The 15,486-nt window shown below is 40.1% G+C and overlaps 1 protein-coding gene across 1 annotated transcript in view; it reads left to right on the top strand.

The window, feature by feature from the left end:
- LOC122652568 (S-sulfo-L-cysteine synthase (O-acetyl-L-serine-dependent), chloroplastic-like) overlaps positions 1-15,486 on the top strand; it is a 71,652-nt gene that overhangs the window by 19,497 nt on the left and 36,669 nt on the right. The window contains exons 6-8 of the mRNA XM_043846352.1: positions 5,260-5,311; positions 5,421-5,470; positions 6,842-6,901. Of these exons, the coding sequence (XP_043702287.1) occupies positions 5,260-5,311; positions 5,421-5,470; positions 6,842-6,901 (162 nt within the window). The remainder of the gene's footprint in view (positions 1-5,259; positions 5,312-5,420; positions 5,471-6,841; positions 6,902-15,486) is intronic.

Below are 15,486 nucleotides of genomic sequence, written 5' to 3'. Positions count from 1 at the left end.
GGACATGGGGAAAAAAGCTTTGGTGGCTGGTGTGGTCAATAGGGCAAGGCAATTGACTAACTTTGTGTATAACCATGGTTATGCTTTAGCCATGATGGGAGAAAAATGCAAGGGAGATTTAGTGAGGCCTGGTGTCACTCGATTTGCCACCAATTACATTACATTGAAGAGCTTTCAGATGAAGGTGATAGGTCTGAGGTCTATGTTTGCAAATGAACAGTGGTTTGGTTGGTAAGGTTCTAGGACAGAAGAGGGGAAGGCAGCACAACAGACCATTACAAGTGATCAATTTTGGAAGAACTTGCATAAAGTTGTTGCCATATTAGAGCCAGTGGTGGCAGTACTGAGGATGGTTGACACGGAGAAGAAGCCTACCTTGCCCCACATATATGCTGCCCTGGAGAAGATGAAGGAAATGGTCCGAGCTGCAATACCCCGAAGTGTTCGGTCATACATTGACATCATTGATGAGTGGTGGGAGAAGCACTTGAGTCATCCATTGCATAAAGTTGGTGAGTTCAACATTTCAACATACTTTACCCTTTATATGAGTTTTTACATTTACATATTCAAAGCTTAAAAGTATTAAGTCACTGACAAGTCATATTTGTGGTTTTCGCTTTACTAGCATACTATTTGAATCCAAAGTACCAGTACTCACATAATCTTGGGCTAGACACAGATTTGTTAGTGGTAGTTCAAACTATTATTGAGTAATTGGAGCCCAATGCCAAGACACAAACTGATTGCAATGATGATGTGAGAGTATGGGATTTTGGTACTTTGGTAGTAAGTAAAGGAATGTAATTACTAATTAGCAAATACTAATGACTCTAACAATGTTGAAATTTAAAGTGAAAATAGATTAAATTCTTCAGAGAGGCCTCAGCAAGTTTCAGTCAAAAAGTTGAGTGGAGGGTAGACAAAAGTCGGACCCTGGTAGGTAGCAATGTGGCATGACATTTCATTTATGAATTATAATTTAATCCCTTTAGAATGCACATATTCTTAATATTTTATGCATAGTTGTCATGGCGACGCTATGGCGTCCTGGCGCTGGAGAGGGTTGCATGGCGACCTACGCCATGACGACCCTCTTTGATTTCTTCTTCCTGTCTCTCTTTCCCTCTTCGATTTCTTCTTCCCTCTTCGATTTCTTCTTTCCCTCTTCAATTTCTTTCGATTTCTTCTTCGATTTCTTCTTCCTGTTTTCTTTCCCTCTTCGATTTCTTCCTCGATTTCTGAATTTTCTTCTTAAAACTTGAGAAACAATAGAGAAAAAATAAAACATGGCTTGAGTATACATCTATTAACACATTAAAAATAGAGAAAATAAAAAATAAAACATGGTCGACATGCTCGCCATGGCGGGCGACATGTCGATATATCGACGCGACACCCCTCCACCGACTTGGATCGCCGTGACGCCGTGACAACTATGATTTTATGTTTATAATGCAGCTGATTGGTGGGTGCTTTATGGTACAAGTTCACCCAACCTGAGGAAGTTAGTAGTCAAAGTGCTCTGACAAACTTGTTCATCCTCTGGGTGCGAGCGCAACTGGAGTACATTCGCATTGATACACTCAAAGAGGTAGAATAGATTGGGTAGTCAACGACTGGAGCAGCTAGTGTATGTGCATTATCATATGATACTAAGGATGAGGCACATATGTGAAGAATTTGAGACCAATGACAAAGATCCCATCGAACTAGCCAACATATTCCAGGAGGACTCTGATGATGATGAGGATCCCCTATTCCAGTGGGTAAGGGATCGTGGTGCACCAGAGATGGATGAGCCTGGAGGTAGGCCGGACTCCACCATTGTGTCCGTAACCGGTACAGATATTGACGACTATATATTGCAAGAGGGGCGTGCACATTCATAGTCATCGAGACCTTTTGAGGCTGCAATAGGAACTGCTCCTGATGATGATGATGGTGATGGTGATGACCCTGCTGGTGGTAGTGGTAGTGGTGGTGGTGGTGGTGGCATGTAGAGTGGTGGTTATTATGATGATCGTCATGAGGGGATGCACGAGCAATACCAGCATGAAGTGGGAACGCAGGAGGACCCTGTGCGTTTCACAGGTGAAGACCATGGTGGCTACAAAAAAACGTAAGAGAAGGACGGGTCGCAAACACAACCAACCTTAGCATGATGACACGGGTATGAACACCATGCTAGCAAGTTTTGGAAGCATGAGTATGGATGCTGGTAGTGAGCATTAGTCGTGGCATTCTTTCAGCCTCATAATCACTATGATTATGGCCAGGAGAGCACCGGTTCTGAATATAGTGCCTATGGTCAATTGGACCAGTCAACACATGAGTATGACTATCAAAGCACTGAGTTTGGCATTGGGCCCACATTCCTAGTCCCATACATGCCTCAATATGACAGTAGCAGAAGTAGTGGATCTCACACTTCCATGGCAACCGTCTCATGCCACATAGCAATAGCTATACCCTAGGATAGGGGCCTTGCTATATGTGGATGACAACTCTTATATGAATGCTGTGGAGAACTATATGCAACAGTGGAGCAACAATATGTCATGGGAAGACAATGTGGGACAAGTGGGGAATGAATATGTGATTCAATCTCATTTTATGTAATGATAGTTGTAACTTGTAACATGGTTAAACTTAAGCAATTTGATGCATTACTTTAACATTTGTAATGCTTATTAAATTGTTTTACTATTAATTGAATGTTTTGCTAGCTTTCTATGACTAAATTATGTCATTATTGAATATAGTATGGTATTTTAGTACGTCGTCGCCTACCAACTTAGGGTCCGATGTTAAAGTCCTATTTGGACTTTGTTTTTTGCAAAATCTGATAATGCCATTGGGTTTAAATGGTCTAAAATAGGCTGAATACCAACTTTCAGAACCAAAAGAGGTCTAAAACCCACCGAGATGGGGTTCCGAGTTGAAAAAAAAAATTACAAAAACTCGCCGAGACTTCAGCGAGATCTCGACTCGACTCGACTCGGTTTTGGGCTGGGCCGAGATGGCTCCGAGACCTGAGTTTTCGAACCTTGAATGGCCTAAGGGCCTTACCTATTCAGCCTAGGAGAAGGAAAGATTCCCCCAACTGATTCCCTATTACATTGACAAAGACAAAGGTCATGTGACTTTTTAAGTTGTCACATGACTCCTAAAATAACCTATCTGATTCTGGTCATGTGACAACTTCAAAGGTCACATAACTACTAAATAACTAAATTTTTAAATAAAAAGAGTCATGTGACTACTTAATGTGACTACTTAAGTAGTCACATGACTTTTAAATCAAAATAAAAACTGTGGGAAATAAACTACTAAGCAACTAACTAATAGTGTGGCTTATGACTTTATTCATAAGAAATAAATTATGACAAATTACAATGACGTCCTTCCATCTGCATATTATGATATTTATATATAAACCCTGTTGAAGACTATCGAGATTGGCTCCCCTCTTCTATGTACTCAATAGGTACTCGATAGTCTTCAACAAACCCAATATATAAGAAGCTAATGGCATAAATACCCCTACGTATAGTATAAACAGCACACAAACATATTATTCTTAACAGCTATCATAATGATACTTCAGGGATATCGTATCAATTAATTAGCACAAACATGCTTTAGGAGCTTCAGGAACTTTATTAGTCATTTTCCTTGCCACTAATGGCAGTATTTCCGGGGAAGTCTTTTCATCATATAACATGCTTAGTCTCACACTAATATATGTTTATTCCATTGATATCAACATGTTTGGTTACCACCAAACACTCATGTTTGTTATCATCAAAACTTAATACACAATTCAAGTGGGCTGACAAGATATTGCTATGTTGGTTGTTGGTGTTTGTTGAGTTTCCAATGTGTTGGACATACATATGACATTTTTTTTTAAAGTATCCATGATCCCAAAAAGGGAACGAAAGAACATGTCCTTTCTTTTTCATGTTATATGGGGGGCTCGATGTGCATCTGTTATTGGGTCCTGCAGACCAAACCATTATCAAGTTGAGCTGGAAATAATGATGCAGTTATTTTACCATTCCCAAGAAAAAAAAAGGAAGCAGTTGGGCCTAAGTATATTGTGATTTTTTTTGGGTGTCCATCGGTATTTTGTGGTATATCAGACTTAAGTGTAATTAAATCCTGATCATAAGTTATTTTGTATTTCAGTTTAGCAGAGGTATTTGTGTGATTTTAGTTTGTCAAGGTTTCTTTGGTCATTCTCTAGTTGTTTGGTATTTTTGGATTTTGATCATTAGATATTTTGGTAATTTCAGTTGTTCAAGGGTATTTTAGCAATTTTTAGTATGAGTATTGTGGTAATTTAAATTTCTTTTTCTTGGAGTAGGAGAGTAAAGAGTAAGTAATGTATTTGGAACCATATTTTCACTAAATACAAGGCTGGAAGCCAATCTGGCAAAACGTAGAAGCTTTTGAATTGGCTCAAATTCAGTGAACTAGTTGTCCACTTCATCATTTAGTCATGATTTAATCTTCAGAAAAATCTGACTTCTCATTTGCCAGTATATTGCTTTTAGAATTGTCTGAAAAAAGCCAATTTGTGTGGAATTCTGTGAAGAACATGAAGCATTGAAAAAAAAAGGGTAGTTCTACAGACAGGATGGGACATGCAGTTGAGATGGGCGTCAAAATTTGGCACATGGCTTATCCGGGGCATGTTCCACCATTGCAATGGTCAGAGACTCAAAGTCATGCTGTATGTGCAGGGAAACTTTCTCTCAAGTAATAAATGTATTTTGCTATAAGGACTGGATTGATCAACCAGTGGGCTATCTAGGTTCATAGTTTTCTAGAATCTAGCTGTGGGATTCAATAATATTTGGGTTGTCTAAGTTCATAGTTATTGTAAATTCAGATTTCATTCCACTGATTGGAATATCCTGTGTGACCCATCATTTTGTTTTGCATGGTCTTAGAAACTGTTACTAGAGCTCCAAATGATGCATAAATCAAATTGTTATAATTATTTGAGTGTATCAATCTTCTACATAGGTTTCCTTGCTGGAAGAGAGTGAGCAGTGGAACCCAACACTATGCACTATGCATACTGTCATGCCTTATTATATGTTCCTTTGTCGAGCATAGAGTGCTAGATTGGATTCTCTGCTATTTTTGCAAAAGAATTTATCATGTTCATTTTTTTGGGGGGTTCTATATCTTCTCTCTTGCTACTAGCTTATTATTTCCCATCTTCACATTTTTATTTTTCTGTAGGTAATTGGAGTAGAACCTGCGGAGATTAGTATAATCTCTGGAGAAAATTCAGGTAAGAGAAATGGATCATTATGTTTTTTCATGATTCCTTCTACATCCCAGCTTCTCTCAACCATTATCTGTTTCTTATTTTAATAACAATGACTTGTAAAATGGTGTAGGTTATATACCAAGCATTTTGGATGTTAAATTACTTGACGAAGTTCTCAAGGTAAAATAAGATCTACTTTTCCTACTTAACTTCCAGTAAGTGTAGTACTTTTTGCCAATCCTCTGTATGTAATTTGATCCGTTACATCCACAATTTCCTCAATTCATATTATAAATTATACTTTCTGTATAACCTTTATCTGTTTGAGGCTCCGAACTCTAAACAGAATGTCTTGTTGACCTGGGGAACAGGTTGGAAGTCTAAGGTGTTAAAAGGTAGTTTCATACCTAACCTCATCTGTCATTCAAACATCACCATCATATGCTCAACTGACAAAAAATAGTTTGACAAGTGTAACAATCAGCATATCTACTATTGACCTACTGTATCAGTCATATCAGCCCATGCTCTTTCAGCTCACATGCCGCATCATCAATATGCCTCTTAGCCTCTCTGTTATTCTCAGCCATGTCTACATACTGCCACAACTGCCATGGTACTGCATGCAGCTTCAGACTGTTGACAACAATGACAACCTTAGCTCAACATGTGCATAGATTGGTTGTGCGTTTGCTGGACTGTGTGTCTAATGTTAGGAATGTTGGTGCATCAAGGACTGTTAATGGAGGCTGAACTCTGGTCTAGGGGCCTGCCTGATTAGAAGCTTATGAAAGGGATTAAAGCTCATGCAGTGAGCAATGGCTATGGCTAGTGGGCTTGACCTAGTTGCTTTAAGAGACTGGGAGTCTATACTTTGGGATTGTGTAAATTTTGTATATATCATTTATCTCTACAAGGTTCCAATGAAGAATGACTCCTCCAGAGTGACTCCAGAACTCAGGACAGCAGTCACACAATCTTATTAAGGAAAGGCTTCAACTGTTTTAAGAAAAGAAAGATGCAGTTGAGCTGATAGGGTCTTCCAGTCCCCCTAAAACTCCTATTAAATTGTAAACCAGAAGTTGTTAGAATGTAAAAGAGAAATATTGTTGTTCTTTCCATGTTGCCATACATTTTCTGGTCATTATGCCTTCTACGATGAAGCATTTGAAGAAAGACAATTTGGAAAATTGATGCTTGTGCTTAGAAACCATCTAGAAGCTTAAAATTGGAACTGTGGACTGAAATAGTTTCTTGGCTTCTAAAGCTTGGTGGAAATCATATCTGGAGGTGCCAGCTAAAACCAAACCTACACTGTGAGTTGGGGTTACCATAATGTCTCTCAGGAAAACCACTTCATACATTTCATAGGGACCAGTTGAATCCTCCACATGTATCTGTGCTATTTGTTTGGTCAGTGTGAAAATAATTTTTTAATTTTAATCATGTCATAATTTGACACTTTTTTCTGGTCAAATATATTAGTGAGTTTAGTCGCCTGGATTAGGTAATAAACTGGTATATTACAAATTTACAATGTTGTGATCGTAGGTTACCAATGATGAAGCAGTTGAAATGGCACGGAAATTGGCGCTGGAGGAAGGTTTGCTGGTAACTATATGGATATTATTCAATTTGTTGTTCCAAAAAGGATTTTCTCTGTTGTGTTCTTCGATTGTATTAGCCTGAACAAGTTGTTATTAATTACATGACTTTCATTCTAAAATCTGTGTCAGTGAATGCTTTCTCCTTTTATGTATTTTTCTGAAATGCTTAATCCTGCTTCAATGGTTCGATGCAATAAAGGAAGCTTGATGGTGGGGAGTTTAATACCTACTCACGTAGGAGGGGCAAACAGGCCTCCAGGGCCTTGGAGGAAAACTGGCTGTTAAAGTGTATCGACCATATAGGACTGTGGAGAATCTCGATTAGAATATTCCCATAGTCTAGTCGAGATTCCTCCTATATGGTATCTTATTTGTGGTTTGTAAGTTGTAACTAGGATTAATCTAGCTTCTATTTTCCTATTATGTCTATGCTTGTGGATCCTAACATGACTAGGAGTCCTTTGTAATCTAAAAACAAGGAACTAAGCTCGTCTCAAGTATAGGTTTCGACCTGCCTGGGTTGAGCTCTCGGCAAGATCTCGACGAGTTGGGGTTTTTATTTATTTGTTTATTTTTCAACATGATGGTTTGTTTCGCTGGGTTTTAGACCTATTTTTGGGCTGAAACAGTTGACACTCAAAGGTAGATCGAATCTGGTAAGAGAAGAAGTTTACAGCAAGAAGAAGAAGAAGAAGAAGGAGAGAAGAGATAAGAAGAAGAGAAGAGAATGGGAGAATCGATTATGTGTGTTGAGAGTGATTCTCAACACACATATTAGCTTCATTCATTAAGTCTTCCAAATTACACAAGCCTCCCTAGGGAGGTAAGGAGAAATAAGACAATAAAATAAAAATACAACTTAGTCATGTCTTATAACTAGACAATGACAGAACTACCCCTATACAAGATATTCTAACAACTCTAACACTCCCCCTCAAGCTGGAGAATAAATGTCATACATTCCCAGCTTGTACAATAGAGTACTAAATAGACTAGAAGAGAGACCCTTGGTGAAGATATCTGCTACTTGATCACCTGTTTTCACAAAGGGAGTACAAATGCACCCAGAATCCAACTTTTCTTTGATGAAGTGACGATCGACCTCAATATGCTTGGTTCGATCATGTTGAACCGGATTATGGGCAATGCTTATGGCAGCTTTGTTGTCACAATAAAGTCTCATTGGCCCTTCAGTTTCAAAGCTCAAATCGTGAAGAAGTCGTTTTAGCCATATAAGCTCACATACTCCATGGGCCATGGCCCTAAACTCGGCCTCAGCACTAGATCGAGCAACAACGGGTTTGTTTCTTGCTCCTCCAGGTAACTAGATTACCACCCAAGAAGGTACAATACCCAGAAGTAGATCTCCTGTCAGAGACTGAACCAGCCCAATCAGCATCTGTGTAGCCTTCAATCTGCAAATGGTCATGCCTGGCAAATAGAAGGCCCTTTCCTGGACAGGATTTCAAGTATTTGATGATGCGATATACTGCATCCAGATGTCCACCCCTGGGAGCATGCATGAATTGACTCACCACTCCAACTGCATAAGATATGTCTGGTCGAGTTAGGGAGAGATAGATTAGTTTCCCAACTAACCTCTGGTACTTGCTTGCATCTATAAGAGAAGAACCACATTCATCACCAAGTTTATGATTCGGATCAATGGGGGAAGTGGCTGGTTTGCACCCCATCATCCCTGTCTCTTTCAGAAGATCCAAGACAAATTTCCTTTGGCAAATGTTGATCCCTTTCCTTGATCTAGATACCTCAATACCCAAGAAGTATTTTAAGATTCCAAGGTCTTTGATCTCAAACTGTTTAGCCAGATAAGACTTCAATCTATCTATCTCAGCAACATCATTCCCAGTCACCACAATGTCATCAACATAGACAATGAGAGCTGTAACTGTACCATTACCTCTCCTGATAAACAAGGTGTGGTCAGCGTGACTCTGGGAATACCCATTCTTCAGAATGGCTTGTCTAAATCTCTCAAACCAGGCCTTAGGAGACTGCTTTAGGCCATAAAGAGCTTTCTTCAACAAACACACTTTCCCTTCAGCTGAGGGACACTTAAAACCAGGTGGAGGCTGCATGTACACAACTTCGCTAAATCTCCATGAAGAAATGCATTCTTCACATCTAATTGGTACACAAGCCAATCTTTATTGGTCTCTTCGAAAGAAGAACCCTGATGGAGTTATGCTTGGCTACAGGGGCAAAAGTCTCCTGGTAGTCAATGCCATACACCGACTATACCCTTTTGCAACCAACCGAGCTTTGTACCTTTCCACTGTACCATCGGATCTATACTTGATTGTATAAACCCATCTACATCCAACTGGAGTTCTCCCCCTGGGAAGATCAACAAGTGTCCAAGTATTGTTCTTCTCTAGAGCCACCATTTCCTCAGTCATTGCTTGCATCCATTTTGGATTGGATAAGGCCTCTGTGACATTTTTGGGAATAGAAGAAGACTCAAGGGCAGTGGAAAAAGCAACACCTGTAGGAGAAATGGAGTGATAGGAAACAAACTGGGCTATGGGATTAGTACAGGTTCTCTTCCCCTTTCTAATAGCAATGGGAAGATCTAATTCAGAAGGAGAGGGATTACCTGACTGAAGAGGATGAGGCTGAGGATGTGGATCCAAAGAGGGGTTTTGGCAGGGTCGCTTGTACCATGGTTGCTTCCCTTTTTCCTTCAACAAGCATTCACCTCTTGTGAATACACCATCTTCTTTGAATCTTATCCCCTTGTATTCCTTTTGTCTGCTAGCATCACCATCACCAATACCATCAACATCAACATCATCCACAACATCCACTTCTTTGTACTTTCCAATATCAAATAGAAATGGGGAAGTGGAGGTAGGCAAAGGGGATAGGAAGGGAATGACATCCGCATTCTGTTCACTGCTAATACTCTCCCCCTGAACAGAAGGGCGAGGGGAAGAAGAAAAAAAAGGAATAGACTCAAAGAAGGTGACATCTTTGGAGAGAAATCGCCTTCGGGAAGAAGGATGGTAGCACTTATACCCTTTAGTGGAATCAGAGTAGCCTAAGAAGATGCACTTGAGAGCTTTGGGATCAAGCTTGGTGCGGGCTGATTTGTTGACATGTACATAACAAACACAACCAAAGACGCGTGGAGACAAGGAAAAAACTGAGGATTGAAGAGAAAGAAGAGCCAAGGGGGATTTGGAGCCAAGGAGTGGACTTGGCATCCGGTTAATAAGAAAGGCAGTAAGAAGGGCATCGACCGAAGGTCTTAGGCACGTGCATACCAAAGAGAAGACTCCTGGTGATTTCCAAAGAATGGCGGTTTTGCGTTCAGCCACCCCATTTTGTCAGGGTGTCAACACAAGCCAGTTGATGGATGATGCCCTTATCAGAAAAGAAATGTTGGAGCCCCCCATACATGTACTCACCCCCCTTATCAGATCTAACAATTTTGATGTGAGTACCAAATTGAGTACTGATAAAGTGATAAAACTCCTTAAAAGCATCACAAACATCACTCTTTTGTTTTAACAAAACAGTCCAAGTAGACCGAGAATAGTCATCCACAAATGAAACAAAATAACGAAAACCAGATAAGGAAGTAGTAGGAGAAGGCCCCCAAACATCAGTATGAACAAGGGAAAAAGGTGCAGTAGATCTATTACCACGATAAGGATAAGATGTGCGACAATGTTTAGCAAAAATACAAGATTCACACTGAAAAACATAAGATGCAGGAAAGGAAGTAAACAAGTGGGGTAAGTGTCTCCTCATAACAACAAAAGAGGGATGACCCAAACGTTGATGCCAAAGCATAACAGACTCCAAAGCACTCCGGTCATGCCGACCACAAACATAAGTCTGCAGCAGAGATCGAGAGCGGTGGCGTGGCTCAAGAAGATAGAGTCCTCCTTTCTCGTCCCACCGCAATAACCCTCTTTGTCTCCAAATCCTGAAAGACACAATAAGAAGGAAAGAAAGTGACACAACAATGTAAGGATTTGGTTAGGTGACTCACTGATAATAGGTTAGTAGCAAAGTCAGGAACATGAAGGACAGACTCAAGGGAAATAGAAGGAGTAACCCGCACATTACCCTTACCAGAGACAGAGGAAAGGGAACCATCAAGAACCCTTACCTTGTCCCGGCGTAACAAATGGAATAGGAATCATAGTACTGGGACATACCAGTCATGTGATCGGAGGCTCCGGAGTCAATGATCCAGTGGATGCGTAGGGTAGCAGATGAGACCTGCAGAGCTGAGGCAGAAGTAGTCAACCCTCCAGAGCTAGAACCAGTAGCTGACCCTCCAAGGTGAGACATCAACCGACGTAGGGCTGCAATATCTTCCTGTGAGAGGGAATCGGGAGCGGTGCGGTCCAGTGGCTCGGACTCGGATGTCACAGAATGAGCCTTAGCTCCCCTCGCTTGCCTCCACGGGCATGAGATGAACTACCACGCATCCCAGGGGGCTGCCCATGAAGATCCCAGCACCGGTCCTTGGTATGTCCAAGCTTGCCACAATGGTCACATTTGTATCTCTCACGGCCTTTCCCCCCCACTTTTCCAGCTTTTTGGGAACTGAAACAAGAGCGACCTCTCTATTGATGGTACAATATCCATAGTGGTCCTCCGGGTTTCCTCACTTTGCAAATAATCGCACACATCATCCGAGAGATGGAAATGGAGACCTCCCTAAGATTTGCGGCGAAGGGGTTCATATTCAGAGTTAAGACCACCAAGCAAAATAAGGATCCTTTCCTTTTCTTGGCTCCTGTAGACTTTTGCCTGATCCTCAGCATTGGACAACTGGAGATTGGTATAATGATCATACTCCTCCCACAAGCTAATAACAGAGTTGTAGTACTCAGATATACTCCTATCACCCTGTTTCATATGAATGATTTTTTGGAGAATTTGATACACTTTCGTGGAATCTCCAACTCTATCAAAAATTCTGGATACACCGTCCCAAATATCTTTAGCAGTCTCCTTACTCATAAATCTCCGACCTATCTCGGGTTTCATGGAAAAGATCAGCCAAGTCATGACAGTGGAGTTTTCGCCTCCCACTGAGATAGCCTCGCATCGCAGTGCAGGAGGCTGTGATAGACCCAGAATGTACCCCAACTTCCCCTACTACGTAGGGACAACTTCACGGAACGGGACCAATCCAAATAGTTGGTATTGTCCAACTTCACAACTGAGATCCGGGTGTTGGGGTTATCAAAGGAAGCCATGGTTGGGAAACCACCACTTGGGCTGCCGGCTGTAATTGTCCATCGACCTCGGAATCATGTCCGGACAGATGGACATAATAGGCAAATACTTCAACAATCAATATAAATTGTTTGCGCAAGTGGGGAGTATACTCAACCCAAAACAAGGAGACAGACCAATACAAAAAAAAGGGTCCCAAATCAACCAAACCACAAGGCTGAGGCCAAGCCTAAAAAACAGCAAGCATATGAAGAGCAAAAACTTGTATAACTCAAACCAAATTCTGCTAGTAGCCAAGAACCTTTAGTCCATAACACCCAATAAGTGTATCAAGATGTAATACTATCACATTCAGCCATCCAATACAGCAGACCTCAGAGAAGACAAAAAACAGAGTAGCCGATACCTGTGTAGCAGTAGAAAAAAACAGTAGCAGTCCTCAGACTCTCCACCTTCAAGGGCAGGCTCTTATGGCTTCAAAAAAGCACTCCCATACGACACAAATGGGACAAGTTCCAAGGTCATCCAAGCTGCCAAAGGCGAAATCGAACCGAGACACTCCTAGGTGGCGGAAAAAAGAGCCTGGTTTCAAGTCTTCAAAACATCTAGCAGAAGGCAGCATTTCTTTTTCAACAAACAAGAGCTTTGGGGTCAAACAACACCCCTCGGCGATGCAACTCCAATAGGTCTCATGCCAAGATGTGGAGAAGAGAAGGAGAACCAAGAAGAAGCTTCACAAGCTGGCGGTAACTTGCCAGTCTTCCTCCATAGCTTCAAGTCACCTTCAGCAGCTCTGAAACTCTCTCCAACTTAGGGAATACCACTCCCAAGACTGTAAGGAGTATAGGTTTCACATATACAGCCTCCAATGGAACCCCCTTTACATTTATAGGGTTCCAAAGAGAGGAGAAGATGAGGACTGAGCTCAGCCGACTCTCAAACCAGAGATGTTGGCTCTGATACCAAGTTGAAACTCAAAGGTAGATCGAATCTGGTAAGAGAAGAAGTTTACAGCAAGAAGAAGAAGAAGAAGAAGGAGAGAAGAGATAAGAAGAAGAGAAGAGAATGGGAGAATCGATTATGTGTGTTGAGAGTGATTCTCAACACACATATTAGCTTCATTCATTAAGTCTTCCAAATTACACAAGCCTCCCTAGGGAGGTAAGGAGAAATAAGACAATAAAATAAAAATACAACTTAGTCATGTCTTATAACTAGACAATGACAGAACTACCCCTATACAAGATATTCTAACAACTCTAACAGAAACTTGGTACTCAACGTATTTTGGGCCATTTAAACATAATGAAACTATCATATTTTGAAAAATCAAAGTCCAAATAGGAGTTTCACTTAGTGGGAAACCAGGACAGACACAGGACAAACACTTATTTATGCCTAATACTTATTTACTTAAGATATTATTCATAAATAAACAAATACCCCCTATTTGAATCCAATAAAAATAGTTAGAAAATTAAATTCCAAAAGAAAAAAAAGTCAAACCCCCAGTTCAAGAACAAAAACTGGATTTTCGGTGGTAGGTGCAATTTTCAACTTTCTAATGCTTGGGTATTTTCTTAAATCTAAAAATTCGATAAATCTTAATATGGTAAAACATTGCTAAAAACCCAAAGTGTGGTACCGGTCAAACTTAATTTGAAGGGTGCGCGAATGCTGTCAAAATCGCTCTGAATGAAAACATTTTTTTGGACATCAAAACAAATGAATATTTTACCGCACTATTGGTTTTTAGCAATGTTTTACCATATTAAGATTAATGAAATTTTTAGATTTGAGATAAACCCCAGCATTAGAAATTTGAAAACTGCACCTACCGTCGAAAATCCAGTTTTTGTTTTTGAACTTGGGGGTTGATTTTTTTTCCTTTTGGAATTTTATCTTTTAACTATTTTTATTGTGTTCAAATCAGGGGGTATTTGCTTATTTATGAATAATATTTTAAGTAAATGAAATACAAATACAAAAACATTTACTTAAATGATGTTAGGCATAAATAAGTGTCTGTTTTGTATAACAAGGTTTGCCTAGATAGGTGTCTGTATATCAAGATTTCCCACCGAGATCTTGCCTCTTGGTCGAGATCTGAGACTCATATAAAGGAGTTTGGGTCGAGATCTCGCTCGAGTTAGGGTAATTTTTCGTATCACATGAGATCTCGTCTCGAGGTCTTTAAAAACCAAGAAACTCGTCGAGATCTTGCCAGTTTTGGTTCTATTAGTCTAAAAATATAAATAAAGGCAGTGAGGGGGGACTGTTTAGTTCAATCATTAATCTCTAAACAGTCCCTGTTCCTCTTCTCCATCCTTCTTCTCCATCTTTTCTCTTCATCTTCTTGGTTCTGGTATTCTAAGGCTCTGCCTAGTTACACTGGCCTTGAAATATGCTTTTCCAAACAAGCCTTAGTAGCCTATTTAGGAGAATGGGGGCTGGGACCACCAGCCAAATCGTGTTATAGCTATTAGATAGTTATTTAGTTTCTTTTGGTTCTTATCAGCTTTTAATTTCTAGTTTAAGTAGGAATAGGAATCCTCCACGATGGAGAGTCATCTTTTAGATTTTATTTCCTATTCCTAGTTGCTGTACAACTGTTTTCAGTTTTCTATTTGGAATCTAATTTTTATGTTCTTTTTAAAACTTGTAAGATCCAAGGCTCACGTGATTTGATGAATAAATTGGCTTTCTTTGGCCAACTGCTAAGAGAGTCAGTGTGCTGTGAGAAACAGTGAGAGAAATCAAGGTCATATCCCCATTGCTGCTACTCTGTTTACAAATAAGTTTCTGTTTAATTTTCCATCTATTGGCACTGCTATCCTGTGAATTAATCTCAGGTTCTGGTGGATTAATCCTTAGATTATCATCATGTCTTATCAGTATTTTTTTGTTGCATATCAATACCTTGTGAATTGTGATACACCCAGCGGATATTCTGTTTTGGAGCTTTCTTGATCAGACAAGGACTTTACCTTGAGAGAGAGAGATCTGGCCATTAGGATTGGGTGATATTTTGGGGTGTTAAAGATCTTACCTGGACTGACCTTTGACCAGGGTTTTGGACAGATCAGACGCTCTGTTCTGGTGCTACAGAAAATCTCCCAATTCTGGAAATTTTATTGTTTGATTCAAAAGATTCATCTGTTGTTCTAAATCCAACCATTAGAACACTGCAGTATTTTGGGTTTGTGAACTTTGATCAAATTGTGACCTTCATTACAAAAGGTTGACTTTGACCATACTGTTGACATAAATTCTGTTTTGGGGTTTTCCTAGTGATCTTGTTATGGGGGTGTGTAATTCTGAGGGGCGTGTAATTCTGAACCTACTGTTCATCCTACCTATCCCCCA

This window comes from Telopea speciosissima, chromosome 2 (assembly GCF_018873765.1).
Source record: "Telopea speciosissima isolate NSW1024214 ecotype Mountain lineage chromosome 2, Tspe_v1, whole genome shotgun sequence".
In the NCBI taxonomy this organism is placed as follows: domain Eukaryota; kingdom Viridiplantae; phylum Streptophyta; class Magnoliopsida; order Proteales; family Proteaceae; genus Telopea; species Telopea speciosissima.
Note: the sequence above shows the minus strand (reverse complement) of the source record. Positions and strands in the feature narration are given on the sequence as shown.